Source organism: Salvia miltiorrhiza, chromosome 1 (genome assembly GCF_028751815.1).
Source record: "Salvia miltiorrhiza cultivar Shanhuang (shh) chromosome 1, IMPLAD_Smil_shh, whole genome shotgun sequence".
Lineage (NCBI taxonomy): Eukaryota > Viridiplantae > Streptophyta > Magnoliopsida > Lamiales > Lamiaceae > Salvia > Salvia miltiorrhiza.
Window position 1 is genome coordinate 40,440,523 of NC_080387.1, and position 17,345 is coordinate 40,457,867.

The 17,345-nt window shown below is 33.8% G+C and overlaps 3 protein-coding genes across 3 annotated transcripts; all 3 read left to right on the plus strand.

The window, feature by feature from the left end:
- Positions 1 to 233: 233 nt before the first annotated feature.
- Positions 234 to 3,853, plus strand: LOC131008102 (xyloglucan endotransglucosylase/hydrolase protein 3-like). The gene is made up of 4 exons (XM_057935002.1): positions 234 to 354; positions 1,991 to 2,091; positions 2,174 to 2,370; positions 3,496 to 3,853. The coding sequence occupies exons 1-4, from the start codon at positions 234 to 236 to the stop codon at positions 3,851 to 3,853; spliced, it is 777 nt and encodes a 258-aa protein (XP_057790985.1).
- Positions 3,854 to 7,901: 4,048 nt separating this feature from the next.
- Positions 7,902 to 8,755, plus strand: LOC131015479 (ethylene-responsive transcription factor 1A-like). The gene has a single exon (XM_057943906.1). It carries the CDS (start codon positions 8,088 to 8,090, stop codon positions 8,634 to 8,636), a length of 549 nt encoding a protein of 182 aa, XP_057799889.1. The 5' UTR covers positions 7,902 to 8,087; the 3' UTR covers positions 8,637 to 8,755.
- A 7,015-nt stretch (positions 8,756 to 15,770) lies between these two features.
- On the plus strand, positions 15,771 to 16,517 carry LOC131015485 (oleosin Cor a 13-like). Its single transcript, XM_057943908.1, has one exon. It carries the CDS (start codon positions 15,816 to 15,818, stop codon positions 16,233 to 16,235), a length of 420 nt encoding a protein of 139 aa, XP_057799891.1. The 5' UTR covers positions 15,771 to 15,815; the 3' UTR covers positions 16,236 to 16,517.
- Positions 16,518 to 17,345: the final 828 nt, after the last annotated feature.

The window sequence follows — 17,345 nt, forward strand, 5'->3', positions numbered from 1 at the left end:
ACATTAGATATAGAACGAAATCAAATTAAATGGCGTGATATTTTCACTAATTCATGTAATAATTTAAAGATCAGTAAAAATAAGCCATAATTAGTATTTTGAGGGCGTGCTATATATATATATACATATAGCATGGAGCCCCGAATAGATGAGCCTTGTTTCATTACATTAAATTTTCTAATATGACTTGCTTCGCCATTTTAACCTTTTTACTTTGTTCCATTTATATGCTTATGCAAGCGGATGGATTAAATAACCCATTTTCTGCATATTATTCATATCTTTGGGGTGGCGACCACTTTTCCCTAAATCCTCAAGGAACAGAGGTCCAACTCAAAATGGATAGATCATCAGGTCAATATATATATATTCGCATACCATATTTTATTTGCCTAGGTAGCGTTTTATCTTTGATGAAAAAAAATAATGAAAACTTATATATTTTTACTATTTATGCTTTCTTTTCACATGTACCGTTAGGCAGGGACGGAGCCAGGAATTTAGTTCGGGGGGGCTGAACCTGTACGGGGGTTCGGGGGCGGTAGCCCCCGAGAATTTTTTTTTGGGCATTCAGTATATGTAAGGTATTTTTTTATTAAAATATGAGCATAATACTAATAATAACGAACAATATTTTCATAGATTATATAATTTCAATATATCACAAAACTTTTTTTGGAAATTCCGTATATTTAAGACATTTTTTATTAAAAGGCAAGCATAATAATAATAATAACAAACAACATGTCCATAGATTATATATTTTCTATATATTACAAACTAGTTTCAATACATTATAATTTTTTTTAGCATTTCATACATATTAGGCATTTTTTATTAAAAGACAAGTATAATAGTAATAATAACAAACAATATTTCATAGATCATATAGTTTTAAAAAACAAAATTATCCTTAAATTAAGTATATATGAGAGAATATAATAACCAAATACTCTTTTATAAAACAAAATTATTTTATAATAGGTATAAACATATATCTATATATATTTTAAAATTTAAAAAAAAAAAAAAAAAAAAAAAAAAAAAAAAAACTCAAAATTTGGGAGGGGGCTCTAGCCCCCCCTGGCTCCGTCCCTGCCGTTAGGTAAATAATTGTCTCATGACATAATATATATATATATATATATATATAAGAGCAATTTTCAATGTATGAATTTTATGTAGAACACGTATGAATTCGCTGTGTAAAGATATGAATTGTGAAAAATAAATTTTTACTACCTTTGAGATTCGAACTCAGAACCATAAATCCATCCAAAAGGGTTACGAATCAACCGTAGATCTTGATGATCTAAGGACTGAAAATAGTTCATATTTTATATTTTAAGTATTTTAGCATTCCCCTAGAGAAATATGGGATAAGAAGTATATATATATATATATATATTTTAATCGCCAGTTGTTCTTTATTTTCACTTTAATTCATAATAATATTATAATGAAGTATTGATGTGATAATTTTTTTTTCATGTATTTCCACCCTAGAGAAATATGGGATAAGAAAGGTGAAGAATAAAATGTAATAACTAAAATTCGTCTTTTCTTATCCCTCTTAGTGTTACAATATATTGTTAGCACCCTTAATAACATTGCAAACCTACGCTCTCTCATAGCGGACAAATATCGAGAGAGGTAAATCGTATTCCCTCCGTTACACTCACTTAATTTAATTTTCTTTTCGATCTGTCCCACTCAGTTTGACAAGTTTTCTTTTTAAGTAATAAATTTCCACTAAAATAAATATGACCCACATATTTCACACTACAATTTTACTCTCTTAAATAATCATGCCTAAAAGAATTAAGTCAAGTAAGGTGGGACGAAAGGAAAACTAGGATGTTTGACCTAGATATGTCACAAGTTCATCATCCACTTCGCTAATTAGGGCCCTCTTAAGAAGTCAAATTATGTGTGTATATATATATATGTATACAAGTGCATAATTATATATTAAAATATTTGGATATAGGTGCTGGATTTCGGTCAAAACTGGAGTATGGATCGGGGTTGTTCCATATGAGGATGAAGATACCAGAGAAGAAAACAGGGGGAATTGTTACCACCTTTTACGTAAAAGATATTCCATTCATTTTCGTTGTATAAAATAATTTATAGTTTTTATTTATAATATAATATTGTTTGTATTATGTAGTTAACTGCAGCAGCAGATAACCAAGATCCTGGAAATCATTTTGAGATCGACTACGAATTCTTGGGAACGAATGGAACAGTGCAAACCAATGTTTATGATAATGATACAGGCCACAGAGAACAGAGTTTCAACCTCTGGTTTGATCCATCCAAAGATTATCACTCATATGATTTTCTTTGGAATTGCCACCAGATAGTGTAAGTTGTTTTATGAATAAGAATTAGTAACATGTGCACGACCACATAAAATTTATGACCAATAATATATGTACACATATATAAAATTCATAAACAAGAGAAGAGTAAATTGAAAAAATAAACAAAACACATGCACATGATTGACAAATCAATTAATGTAGTGTGTTATATTTATTTGTTCAATCGTCATCTCTTGTTTATGAGTTTTATATGTTTGTACATGTGTTCTTTGTTCTCACTTCAAATGATCATTATCGCTTAGCCTTAAATCTCAATTATAGTAAAAACTATATAAACTATAAATACATGATCCATTCTCTTGAAATATGATGAATTTGTAATGGAAAGTGATTAATTCAAAAAAATGAAGTTTTTGCCCAACATGGGACTTGAACTCAAAACCACGAATTCATTTAGTAAATTGATGAATCTGCGAAAATCTTCACAATCTAAGGGCTGAAATAGTTTCTAATTTATAATTATAAAACCAGTTTTTATTTTATGAAATCGTTATTCATATATACATACATACATACATATATATATATAGGGTTGAGTTCAACAGAGAATTATCTTTTTATTCATCATGAACAAATCTATATAGTTTACGAACAGATCAACATAACTAATGAACAGACGTATTTAATAAAAATATAGAAAAACTCGCCACCAGCAGGATTCGAACCCGGGGGAAATTGCTGTTCATGCGGTACATTGATCTGTTCATTAAAATTGTAGATCTGTTCGTTTTTATTTTACGAATTCTCCATTCTCCACAATATTTAGCTTCTCTGTTGAACCATTCTCTTTCTCTCTCTCTCTCTCTCTCTCTCTCTCTCTCTCTCTCTCTCTCTCTCTCTCTCTCTATATATATATATATATATAGATTAAATAAAAACCTCATTTAACGTTAAAATTATGAATTGTTTAACATATTTAAGGTAAGTGGAGTGAACTCGTGGTCCTAAGTTTAAATCTCATGGGAGCTTAATTTACTTTATAGGTTAAATGTAGTTATTATATAGATTAAGTGTAAAGGATTAATAGCTTTTACGAAAAATCACCCTATCTATATGATGATGATGATGATATATGCATGTATCCCTTGTTGACATGTGGTTATAGCTTCTTAATCGACAACATCCCAATACGAGTGTTCAAGAATAATGTGAAGAGAGGAGCGTATCCAAACAAGGCGATGCACATCGAGGCAAGTATATGGAATGCAGATGCAAGTTGGGTGGGACCAGTAGAGTGGGAGAAAGCCCCTTTCATCGCCTCCTATTCTGATTTTGGATTCCACGCTTGTCCTGCACACTCCAATGATTGTGATTCACCACATTACTCTTGGAACGGCCCCAACTACACACATCTTAACACACAGCAGAAGGCGCAAATGGTGTCTTACCGTCGCAAGTATATGAGTTATGACTATTGTGCACAACAGTCCACCAGGAAACCCGAGTGCGATTTTGAAGTCTAATCTAACAAAACGCACGACTATGTAAAATGTGGATAGTGTTACATATAATATATATATATACATACACTTATTATTAATTTATTGTTGTTGTAGGTTATGCTTTGGTCGTATGTTCTCTCTAGTACATCTCATAATATTTTGATTAATGTCGCTTAATGAATTTTATAATTTAAATTTTGGTTCAAGTGTATTTAAACACCCTCATAGTTTATTATAGGTATTTAACTCTTGCCAACACAATTGCAACAAGAAGATTCATGGTGTCATTTAAGCTTGAGTGGTGTACGAAGAAAAACAACTAATGAATACAACGCAAAACTATAATTATATATGTACATGCTTCACAACCGTTAAAACTAGGGGAGGTGCCACGCACTGGTCATTTCGAGAATTGTTTTATTTAATACTTCCCATGTCCTCCAAATAACTTCTTAGGAGGAAGGGCACGAGTTTTAAGACGAAAATGTGAAATTGTGAAAAATAAGGGTAGATAGAGTATTAATAGTGGTGAAAAGGTGAAAAGTAAGGATAAATGAGATATTGTCCAAAACTAGAAAGAAAAGTTTTTAGGAGATGGACCAAAAAGAAAAGTTAGAAAGTTATTTGGGGATAGAGTGAGTACTATATATATGTTGTACTCTCTCCGTCTCACTCTAATAGGCTCGTTTTCCTTTTCGAGAATAGATTAAAAAAATATATTTAATTGGTGTGGACCACACCCCTTTTCTTTTAAAAAGTAAGTTTCTTAAAACAAGTGATCCTATTAGAATGGGACAGATAAAATATTTTGTATTTACACCCCTTTTTATAAATGGAAATATATTCACTCTTCCAAACTAGCTTATTGTTAATACAAAAATAAAATTTAATCCCTTTATAGCTATGCTCCTTGTTAAAACCTGCATGTTTGAAGCCTGCAGTGTCGTAGAAGATGTAAGGGAATATGAGGCCAATAGTAGAGAAGTGTGATCAGGGTCGGCCCTGATATTTCGGGGTCCTAAGTGAAAATAAAAAAGGTCCCTTTAAGAAATGAATCTTCGAGGTTTTTTTTGTTAGTTAGAGTCTTAGAGATAACACATGATCGCCTTCCATGGTTGTATGTCTACATAATTTTAATGTTTTTGAAATAGAAAAACAATGATAAAAATATTATTGAAATAATTTACATCTTCTAGCATTTTGTTAACATGAGATCAAAGTGTGTTAAATACTTCATTTTTAATGAATACAATTGCTAGCTCATTTAACCTTTATTGAGACATATATACTCTCTTTATCCCATTATAAGTGGTTCAAAACTTTTCGGCACGAAAATTAAGAAGAATCACTTTTTAAAGGGTTAAATTTTTCCATTTATGGAAACAAGCCACTTATAGTGGGACGGCCCAAAATGGAATACAACTCACTTTTAATGGGACGGAGGGAGTAGTATATAATGCAAAATATTACCAATTTTAATTTAAAAAAATTTCTTTGTGCTAAACTTACAATAAACAGTATAGTTAACAATATCTTATATGCAATAAACAGAAAATAAATACGATTAATGGGACTATCTTTAAAATTTGGGCCCCTTTACCTTTGCCCCTCCGATCGTGAAAGGGTCGGCCCTGAGTGTGATAGAGGGTTCAAACGTACTCTTCTTAATGTATAGATTTTTTTGACTGTGCATCATGAGGATGCCCATCAATTTATTGAGACCTCCAACATTTGAAGTCTCATTAGCAATATCTAGGATTTTCCCAAAATAAGACTTAGAGGTGAGGGACTTATTTAAAGAGCTTATAAGTTCTTGGAGCTTATAAGATGTAATTTTTAAGAGCTTATAAGGTGTCAAAGTGTTTGGATAATTAAGCTTATAAGCTAGAGAGAGAATTTTTTGTTAAAGAGAGAAAATATTTTTTTAGAGAGAGAAAATCGAAGAAAAATAAACTTAAATGATGTATGATGAAAACAATAAATTATAGTTGAAAAATATTTGTAAAAAGATAGTGGCATATGAGATTATAAAAAAATAAGTTGTGGTAGAGGAACTTATTTTTTGGGGAGCTTATTTTTGGAGCTTATAAATTGTTTATGAGCTTATTTTGCCAAACACTTCGAATGAGCTTATAAGCTCCTAAACAACTTATAAGCTGTTTTGAGGAGCTTATAAGCTCAGCCAAACACCCTCTTAATCGACTCTCCCCTCTTCATTTTTAAGGTTTCAAACCTTGATGTGACCATACAGAATTGAGATTTACGTACATTGTCACCAACTGGACAGTGACATTTTTCAATATCCCATGCATTTTTGGTTTAAGAGTATTTTTTTTTATAAATTTAAGCATATTGATATTGACCGATTAGAGAATATATATATAACATTAATTAATTGCCTTTTCATTAAGGTTCCAAGAACTTAATTCCTTTTTAGTATATTCTTCATCCTTTTGAAAAAATAATGATCGTCTGAATAAGCACGTCTCTAGTATAATCTTCAGTCTTATTCAGGGGCGGTTCTGGAGGGTGCGCGGGGTGGTCGACCGCACAGGGCCCCGAAAAAATAGGGGCCCAAAAATATATAGATCCATATATATTATATATATATAATAAATAAAGCCTGATATATTATTGAATTCCTTAATGCAGCGCAGTGGTGAAGTGCCTTAGTTTGGTCTCTTTGTCCACCCGGGTTCGATTCTCCCTAGAAGCTAAGTGGCGTTTTTTTTTTTTTTTTGTTAAAGGTAGAACAGATTCACCTAATTTGTAGGCAAATGTGGCGAGCAACATGCCCCTCATATGGGCTTAGGGTATGCTTTGAAGGCCCAACTAGTTCTTTCAAAATTATTAACATTAATATACTATGCTACCAATATATATAAGCTAGATAAATAGAGATTATAACAAATTAACAATATAAACTCTCTTCAGTTCAAGCAGTAGCAGACGATATTCACTCTTCTTTTCCAAAAAATTTCTTGCATCTTCTTTTTTATTTTTAGTGATTTTTCAAGAAGCAGTAGCAGACGATATTCACTCTTCTTTTCCAAAAAATTTCTTGCATCTTATTTTTTATTTTTAGTGATTTTTCAAGTCTTGAGATTAAAGGTAATTTCGTTGAAACTTTCAATTTTTTTTTTTTTTTTTTTTTGATCGGGCAAAGTCATGTTAGATGTTAGTAATTAGTTCCCCATCCACTCCAAGAACCCCTTATCTCTCCATTCACCAAAATCCACCTTATATCTCCAATCTCCAATTCGCTCCCAAGAGGGATCGAACCCGGGTCACTTCAATTATATTTTATACATTTCAATTTTTATTTTTTATTTCAATTTTTTATTTTTAATAATTGTTATTATTAATTTTAACTGATGGAATTATAATTTTTTGTATTTAGGTTTGTGTGTTAATCGTGGACATACTACGTTTATCGTATTCATATAAAGATTACTGGTGCGATCTTTCCTCTCTAAATTCTTATATAGTTATATTGTTTGGTTATTATTCTAATCTTTACTTTGTTTAGTTGTGTACTTGACATCGGTGCTTAAAATCTTGAGCTTAATATGATTAGAAAATATCAATTTGGATATGAAAACTTGCAAGTAGGGCAACACTTTTTAAGTGAATGCATATTTTTTTATATATTTATTAAATAATTTGACAAAAAAATATATTATTTAATCAAATATTTATATAATATATTTTTTTTTCAACTATAAATAAAGGGCCCAAATTTAACAATTCGCACAGGGCCCACATTTAGCTAGCCCCGCCCCTGGTCTTATTGATATCTATATATATACCACTTGACGTAAAATGTGTTGGACAACAATAAAATATTAAACTATAAAACGAAATAAAATTGAACAAAATTTAAGTGTTTTGGGCCATCCCTCGGCCAAGTGATCATCAATTTCGTTTACGACAACTTATAGACGGCTTAATTATATCATCGCTTATCTGGTTCTGGCCCACATCATAATATTACTTGTATATCCCAACATAGCAAACAAAATTCGGCACGTGGTTTCTAATTTTACTTTTCCATCAAGAAACTTCGATGAAACCACCGGGATCAATTTCTGAATAATCTGTCGCCGTTTTTGAAAATTTTGGCAAATAAAATATTTGTAATTCACCAAGATGCATGAACGTGAAAACCTATATATTAACCCAAATCATGAAATTATGCCCACCAAATCATAACCTCAAAAATCAAAAATAGCAACCAATTAGCCTAGCTCACATAATGACGTTCGAAAGTGATACAGCATTTCTCGACACAATCAGCAGAAATCTGCCCGATGACTCTCGAATATTCTCCTGCGACGACAGCAGCATCCACGACATGCTATTAATGTACGGCGTTTTCGGCGGCGTCGGCAGCATGGGATGGCCCGCAGCCGTGAAGCCGGAGCCCGAACCTCAAGTGGCGGCGCCTCCACGAGGGGCTCATTACAGAGGGGTGCGACAGCGGCCGTGGGGGAAGTTCGCGGCGGAGATACGGGACCCGTCCAAGAACGGGGCCCGCGTGTGGCTGGGGACGTACGAGACGGCGGAGGACGCGGCGCTGGCGTATGACCAAGCCGCCTACGCCATGCGCGGCTCACGGGCGCTGCTCAACTTCCCGTTGAGGATAAACTCCGGGGAGCCGGCGCCCGTGAGGATTACGTCCAAGAGGTCCGCCGCTTCCCCTGATCGCTCCTCGTCTTCCGACAGCGGATCGTCGCGGAAGAGGAAGGCGGCGGCGCCCCATCCTGGGCTCAAAAAGGGCCGACTTGAAGTCGGCTTACAGTAATTAACGTCGACATTTTTTCTTTTTCTTAGTTTCCTATTCTTTACTAGTATTTGTTTTCCCATTCATTCAAATTCTATCAACTTTGTACAATTTTTGTCAATAAAAAAATGTTACTTCCATTTTCTTGTCCACGCTTCAAATCAGACTAACCAGTGGTTGCGAAAATGGGGATAGACGTAATCAACTCGTAGACACACTTACCAGATCTTTATGATTAAAAAACTATAAGCGAAACGTAATCAACTTGTGGACACATTTACGAGATTTCTCCTTTACAATTCGAAGAGAAAAAAGCTTCTAACGAGAATTATATTTTCATTAGAACGTGAAAATTATTATAATTAATATATTCACTATCAAAATTAATGTATTCTCTCTTAAAGTTAATGTACTAAAAAAAATTGTTCACTCTAGAATTCGAATTTAATTGATGCATTCATCCAACGAGATGATGCATCCAACGAAAATCTTGATAATCAAAAAATTAAAAATAATTTTCCGTTCTTATTTAGAGGAATACTAAGGAATGGAAATATGCCACATAGAATTATGAATTATTATAGTGCTTTTAACATATTTTGTTACAAATAATTAATAAATGTGTTAAGATAATTGCACTTAATTATAAGTAATTAGAGTAAATTGTGAGTTAAGATAGAGGAAATCTTAATTATTCTTAAGGGGAGAAAACCCTAGTTAGAGATAGAAAACTGAAGAAATAAATTTGTAAGGGTATATTTTATAAGTAAAAATCATATTAATGAAGTTATTTTTGTAAAATAATTAATTACATTCTATTACTCACTCCATCCACGAAAAATATGATATTTTTATTATTTTTGTGTTCACCAAAATTATAACACTTTCCTTTTTAGAACATGACCCCACATGTTTAATTTCCTTATCTTGATCCTTAAAAATACATTTTACATATTTACAAAAAACTCATCCTTAATTCAATTTCAATCACTCATTTCATACAATGGTGAAACTCTTTCTCTACTACATAAAAATCGCCATTCATTTTGTTAAAATATGTACCCATAAAAAATATCATACTTTTGGTGGACGGAGAGAGTATGAATTATTTTTGTAAAAGTGTTGCATTTTTTTTTCAAACTTAGGTGCAATATTTTAAAAGGGCAAAAAAAGCACGGACCATACTATTAGCAAAAATGCAACAAAAGATTATAATAAGACTATTAGTAGCATTCAAATGTATGCATGCAAATATTATCATATTTTATAATTAAATGTTCATTTTCTATAAATTAACCAATACAGCAATAGGAAATGAAGATTAGAAATTCAACTGCTAATCGAAGGAGAGATTACCTAAAAGTATAGTCAATGATTTCCTCAAAAAATAAGAAAAGAGGACAAAAGAAGAAAAGAATGATTTCCAATTAAAGCAAAATACTTCAACTAGCTAGAAGAATATAATACTAACACGTGCGGGATGGTTGAATTCAAACGGATGATAAGCAACAAATGTTGACTTTGAAATCACGAAGATTGTTTGACTATATGTTTTTGACATTTCAACCATTAGATTAGACATTTCTCTTGCTCAAAGACTATTCTCTTCGGTTAGATTGTCTTCGATCATGGGTTAATGTTTAAGAATGATCTTGAGTTCGACTTCCTGACGTGGCCTCTAAATTTATTATTTAATATTCCCTCCGTCCACAATTTAATGTCCCACTTTGGTATGGACACAGAGACTAAAAAAGCCGAAAAAGATATGTGGATGAAATATAAGGGTAATTGACTAAAGTGATAAAGATAATTGACTAAAGTGATAAAGGTGTTGTGAGTTGGTCCACTAGTGATAAATTGTATAGTAAATATAGAATATAAAAATCATAAAGATGTTTTAAGGTGGGTCCATCATTAGTGGCAAATGGTAGTAAATATAGGAAAAGAAGAAGAGTAAAAAAATACAAAAAGTAGGATAGAGTTTTAATTTGTGGGCTAAAATTTAAGAGCAAGTAGGGCTATTAATTTATAAAAAAAAGATATAAAGAAATTTATAATTTTTTTTAAATAACTTATAAATTATTTTAGAGTTTATAATTTTTTTAAAGTATTTAGTAAAATAATTTTATAAATAATTTATAGGATAATAAAAATAAGCTATATAAAAAATAAGATTAATTTACCTTAATTTATTTTTTTTCATAAGCCTATATGCAACAATCATTTATAAAAACTATTCAACTTTCATTTGTTATTTTTATCATATATTCTTTCAATTTCATCTCCCTCCTGTATGGACATTTGTACTGACGGGAGTGCTAAGTGTACTCCATCTTCTGTTGCTGGGCGTGAGTCTTCGGATGGGACGCCTCCTGCTTCGGAGATTGATCAGGCTCGCCCAGCTTCGGACTCGGCATCTACTGTGCTTGATAAGCCGGTTACTTCAACTGATGTCAAACGTGGCCGAGGGCGTCCTAAGGGCACTACCAAAAAATCTGGAAAGGGGGGAGTTTCTGATACCTCTATAAAGCACCGACTACGGCACCCTGCTATTCAGAGCTCCTCTATTAGTTTGCCTTTGGATATATTGGTTTTCCAGAGTAAGATCCAAGACGCCACAACCAAAGGTCTTCTTCTCAACGCTTTTACAATTAATCTCCGCTCCTGGGGATGCTGTTAGTCTTGCGATGACAGCGGTCTCTTCTCAACGTTTGGGGGACATCATGGATTCTGATATTTCTGAAGATGATGCTCTTGACTGTTGATTTTATGTTCTATTTTTCGAAGCCCGTTAGTTTGCGCTGATGTGCCTTCAACAGATTTTTTTTCGACTTTTGTCTTGTTTTTTTTGTTTTTCGTTTTTCGTTTTCTTTTTTCTCAATAAAATTTCATATTCTTTCAATTTCATCTCTTTTTTAATTTTTTTTTCTAACAAATATTTTATCTTTGGAGCTCAAGATTCTATCTCTAGATTTTAAGCTCAACTGTCCATATAATTTAACAACTTATAAACTTTTAAAAATTACATATTTTATACTCTTGAAATATCTTTATAAATTATTGAAGCTTTACACATTCTTTAAAATAAACCTAGCCAAACACTCTTTTACTCATCTGGAGGAGGTGTTTTGTTGGAAATAAACCTTTTTGGCGTTTAGCAATTTGGTATTTAAATATCCGTTCAGCTTCAAGCCTTGAATTACTGCGAAACTTTACTGATAATTTGAAATTAATATAAAGAGATATAAATAAATCTATAAGTTATTTAGGGCAAAGTGCAGATTGGTCCCTGAACTCGACCCCCCTAGAGCGTTTACCCCTCATACTCGATCAAGGCGCGTTGACCTCCCTAAACTCCCGAGAAAATGTGCAACTAAACCCATGAATTTAACGGCGGTTTAACGTCGTTAAACGATTTTTTTTTAAAATTTTCTGGCATCTTCTCAGGCTGGATTCCTTCAATTTTCCGGCGACATTCATCTGTCGAAAGGGGAAATCTTGCTAGCGCCACTTCTCCTCCGACGAGTGTCCCACCCCAACCAAATGCGCGACATAATCGGAGCAGATCTACAATGGTGTAACTCGCAAATTAATCTATGAGGGTGAGAGAGAAAGCGACCGCCACAGCGCATTAGAATTAGGGTTTGCAGGAGGGAGAATCGTCTCCTTCTGCGATTTCTCTTTTCTCTCACATCTCTCTTTATACTTCATTCGCCTCTCATGGCGTCGCAACTGCAGACAACCACGCCGGAATCCAACCGAAGAGGCGACGATTCAGTCGACGATTTCGTGGAAGCCGCATTCTTCTACCGCCGGTGCTGCTGCTCGTGGACTTTCCCTTGCTACGAAAGGCCGAAGATGATGAATTGGGAGCGAATTTTGACATCGGAGAGCGAGTGCCACGACGGCAGCGGCGAGCGGAGTTGGTGGAGTAACGGAGTGGAGGCGTTTAAGAAGGTGATGGAATGGTTGGAGCTGGTGGCGGGGCCGAAGTGGAAGACGTTCATCCGGCGGTTCAACAAGGCGCCGCCGCCGTGTTTGCTGCCGATCTACTTCGGTTACACCAGAAAAACTGGAAGAAACGGGTGTTTATCAGTCGTTTGGTTCGTGGGTTTAGTTGCACATTTTTCTCAGTAGTTCAGGGAGGTCAATGCGCCTTGACCGAGAAAAAGGGGGGCTAAACGCTCTAGAGGGGTCGAGTTCAGGGACCAATCTGCACTTTCGCCCATAAAAGAAATTGAAAAGTATTATTAGGACTCCATCAACCATTAAAGTTAATTTGCATGTACACACACTTTGTAAATAATGTTTCTATATTAAATCCAATAAACTCATATACCTAATTAACTACATTCATTTATCTAGGGATGCCAATAAAGATTGAAACCAAGGAATCGACACTTATAATAAACAGATAAAAAGAAGAGTTAGTGTTGAAAACTTTTTGCACGAAAAAATTTAGTTCGAATAGCCGAACCGAAGATAGTTAGCTCAAAACCCGGTTGATCGAATTTTTTCTTAATAATTGATTTTCTAATTCTATTACTTAATTTTTCAATTCATTTATAATCTTTTTCTAATTTATATGACACTTAATATCGTTGTTTTGTTGTGCCTTATTACGTTTTATATCCAATTTGGATATAAAAAAAAATGAATATTTAAAAAATCCTTTCTATCTCTATGTCTCTCTCTTCTTTAGTGGTGGCGGTTTTAACGAGCAACAATGAGATGCGATGAGCGGCAATGGCGGACGACTACTCGTGTATGGTATTCACGAGGGGAGCAACGGAGAACGACGAGCAGGGAGTCCGGCAAAGGGAGCACGACTCATTTAGTAAGAAAGAGATTACTTTTTTAATATTTAGAAAATTTTAATAGTTTTTTTTCAGCTTTTTTCTTTAAATTAAATATGGTTGTTTTTTAAAAATAAAATAATTACTAAGTTCAATAAAAAATTAATACTCCCTCCGTCCCAATTCAATAGACCATAAGGCTTGGGCACAGATGTTAAGAAACAAATTATAATTTATGATAAAATAGGAGAGAGAAAATAATTTTTGTTGTAAATAATAAGAGAAATAGATAATTATGTGTGGAGTACAATGATATTTGGTGTAAATAATGAGTTATATGAGAATCTTTGTTATGTATTGAGTTTAGGAAGTGACCTATTGAATTAGGACATTCAAATAAGGAAACATGGCCTATTGAATTGAGAGGGAGGGAGTACGCCAAAATTTCAAAATACTAGAGGTAAAATTAATTAAACGGACCGCATGGCAATAAAATTGATATTTTTGGTAGTTGATAATTCACTAGTATTAAAAAACTTTTTTTGATTAAAAAAAACATTGATACTATTTAATTCAACTTAAATTGAGCTCATCTGAACTTGAAAGCTTCGAGAGAGAAGAAGAAGTTGAAGATTGAGATGGAGCAACCAAAAGAAGACAATAAAAATTTGCAAGAATTGAGAGAAATATGTTTGAATGAGTTTTAAATTTTCATCTCTCCCATGGATGAATAATTTGAATGAGAAATGGCCGGCGCTAGGAAAGTCTTACGAGTGTAGAAGTCAATTAATTATTAGAAATTCATCTCGTTTATAGAGATCTCACACCGTATAAAAGAGCTAAAATTAATGTCATCAAATCCTAGCCTAAGTGAGTTTAGCCTCAGACATGCATATATTTGAAGAACTCACTCAAACCTAAACAATAAATCCTGCCCCAAACTACTATATATTGAATTCTGAATAACATTATAAATCAAATGGACCTAAGTCCTTATCTATTGAATTAGGGACCTCAAGACGTACGGTCAAAATGGATGACAACTTTTTAACTTCCTTTGTTCTTTAATTTACACTTATTTTGTGTAAGAATCCTGAACATTTTATGTCCATTAATCAAGCATGTAGAAAAGCTTTTCTTTTTCTTTAAGGGAAAGCTTAAAGCTACTGAAAAAAACCAAGCTGCATTCCAACTGAATTGTCTCTCCACAATAATAAATAAAACAAATTGCAAGCCTCTCACATTTACCTCCAATATTATCATCACCACCAAACATCTCCCCATTTCCCGTGATGTTGCAGATGCTGATGCCCGTGTGTTTGGGGGATGAGAGAGCATGCTACCACATTAATTTTTTAACAAAATATTCTACCATTTACATCACGTCATTTTGATTTTCAGATCAACTTTGTTTATGTCAAATTTTATTTCAGAGAAATTCATTTTTGAACAGTGAAATTGGCTTTCTGAAATCCCCAAATATTTTTAAAAGACGAAATTGGCTTTCTGAATTTGTGAAATTTGTAGACAGATTTTTATCGTTCACTTTCTTATTTTAGTTGGATTATTTTCCTCTAACCAAAAACGATGTTGTCGTATCTCAGCGCCGAATTGTCCACGTCAAGATGCATTCCAAGTTAGCTTTAATTTTTTTTAAAAAAATGAAAAACAAGTCAAAAGTTGAATTAAGTTTAAAGTTCATGTATTTATAATTAAGTTTTAAATTAAATTCGTGTTAAATACTAAAAAGTGAGTAAGTTCATATATTTATACACCAATTACCCTAAAATATAAAAATGATTTGTAATCATTTAGAAAATTCCAAAATTCATATATTCATCGACAATATTTATTGCTTTCAAGAATGAACTTATTAATATTCATTTAATTTATTTTTGTTTTTTAACTATACTAATGTCATTCAAATTATTCAACTTATAATATTTGAAATATAGTATCCCTTTATATATATAATTTATTTATTTTCTTAAAAAAAAACCCAATCAAGTATCGGAATTGCTCGCTCATATATATATAGAGGAATTCTGGTGCCCATGGGTATACTATATAAATAGGTAGCATTTGGCATTAGCTAGATAAGTAAATTCAATGCAACGCGCTACACCATCACTTAAAATCACCTGGAAAAATCAATAATTAAGATCATCTAGTGCAGCACAGTGTCTATTTGCCGCTTCCACTAGAGAAGGAGAAGATGCATACAGCTTCGCTATTGCCACTTCTCTTGAGTTGCAATACGTGTCTCCTCCAAAGGCGCTTCGTGTCATGCAACTCTACACGTGACACCCCCACCCCTCCCTCACGTGCCACCGCCATGCATTCCCCTTCTTCATTATATCTATACACACCCTACACTTTCTCCATCTCTCACCATCATCATCCAATGGCTCAGATCCAGCCCCGCCACGACCCCCAGCGGCACCAGCTCTCCCACCAGGTGGCCAAGACCACCACCGCCGTCACCCTCGGCGGCTCCCTCATGCTCCTCTCCGGCCTCACCCTCGCCGCCACCGTCATCGGCCTCGTGCTCGCCACCCCGCTGCTCGTCATATTCAGCCCCGTCCTCGTCCCCGCCGCCATCACCGTCTTCTTGATCCTCGCCGGCTTCATCACGTCCGGCGGCTTCGGGGCCGTGGCCAGCTTCGTCTTCTACTGGATGTACAGATACGCCACCGGGAAGCACCCCATCGGCGCCGACCAGATCGACAGCGCCAGGGACAAGATCGCCCACGCCGCGCACGACGTCAAGGACAAGGCGGAGCACTACGGCCAGCAGCACGTCAAGGGCGCTCAGGGAACTTAGATTTTATAAATTAATACTTCTGTGGTTTTTGTTGTTTATGTGTTGATGTGTGTGTGTGTGTATCCTTGCTCATAATTCACAATTTCTGCTCAAAACATTAGTATTTTTGTGTTCCTGTGTTTATTTTTTTTTTTTTGATGCGTTTGTGTTCCTGTGTTTTGTGTAATCTTTTTCTATTTTCTCTTCCGTACTGTCTTGTGTTGTGTGTTTATCCTCTCATTCCTCTACGAATAATGTTACAACATTTGTAATGCTATTATGTACTTGATGATTAATTCTCTATCCCAGTTGCATTTTTGATCGTGGTGTATACGTATATTTAGATGCGTTTTTTGGGTTTTTAAACTAGTAACAATCTTTAAAAATGATATTCGAAACTTAAAACATAAAATAAGTAGTTCATAGCGAGGTGGCAATTAATAATTCTGGTCACATATTTATAACAAGCAAGCCAACATAGTTTTGACTTTGTTGTGTTTGTTCAATCAATTTCAACAGTGATATGATAGGAGCTTATAAGTTATAACTATTTCAATCGTTGGCTTAGGCCCGATATGCTCCAATTGTGGGCCTGAGGCCAGAATGCTAGTAGACCGGTCAAGTCTTAGCACCTCTGCCCTGCCTACAGTCGAGGCCTTTAGTTTACTTATTTTGGGAGTAATATTTATATCTTATTAGATTATGGATTATTTCCTTTTTTGTTTTAGGTGCGTCTACCAGACTCTACCTTAGTTAAGAAAAAGGTGAAACTCAAGAGTAATGAGATATTTATAGGTGGTGTACGTCTCAAACAAGATTTTTTTTAAGTACGTCTCAAAAAAAAAAAAATAGAAAAATAGGAAGTTCTTTTATGTATGTACGTCTCAAACAAGAAAAGTAGAAAGTTATTTTGTGGGTGGAGGGAGTATATTTTTCTTCTTTTTTTGTCACATCTTTATTAAAAATGAAATGATAAGAAAATTTTAAAAAATATTTTCACACCCCTACTTTAGGATAATATTATTCAATATTGGAGAGAAAATAAGATTAATAAGTTGCCCAACAAAATTTTTCATCCTGCTCGAAGATGGGTGGAATATTTTCTGTGAACATGTGAAAATAGTAAAAATT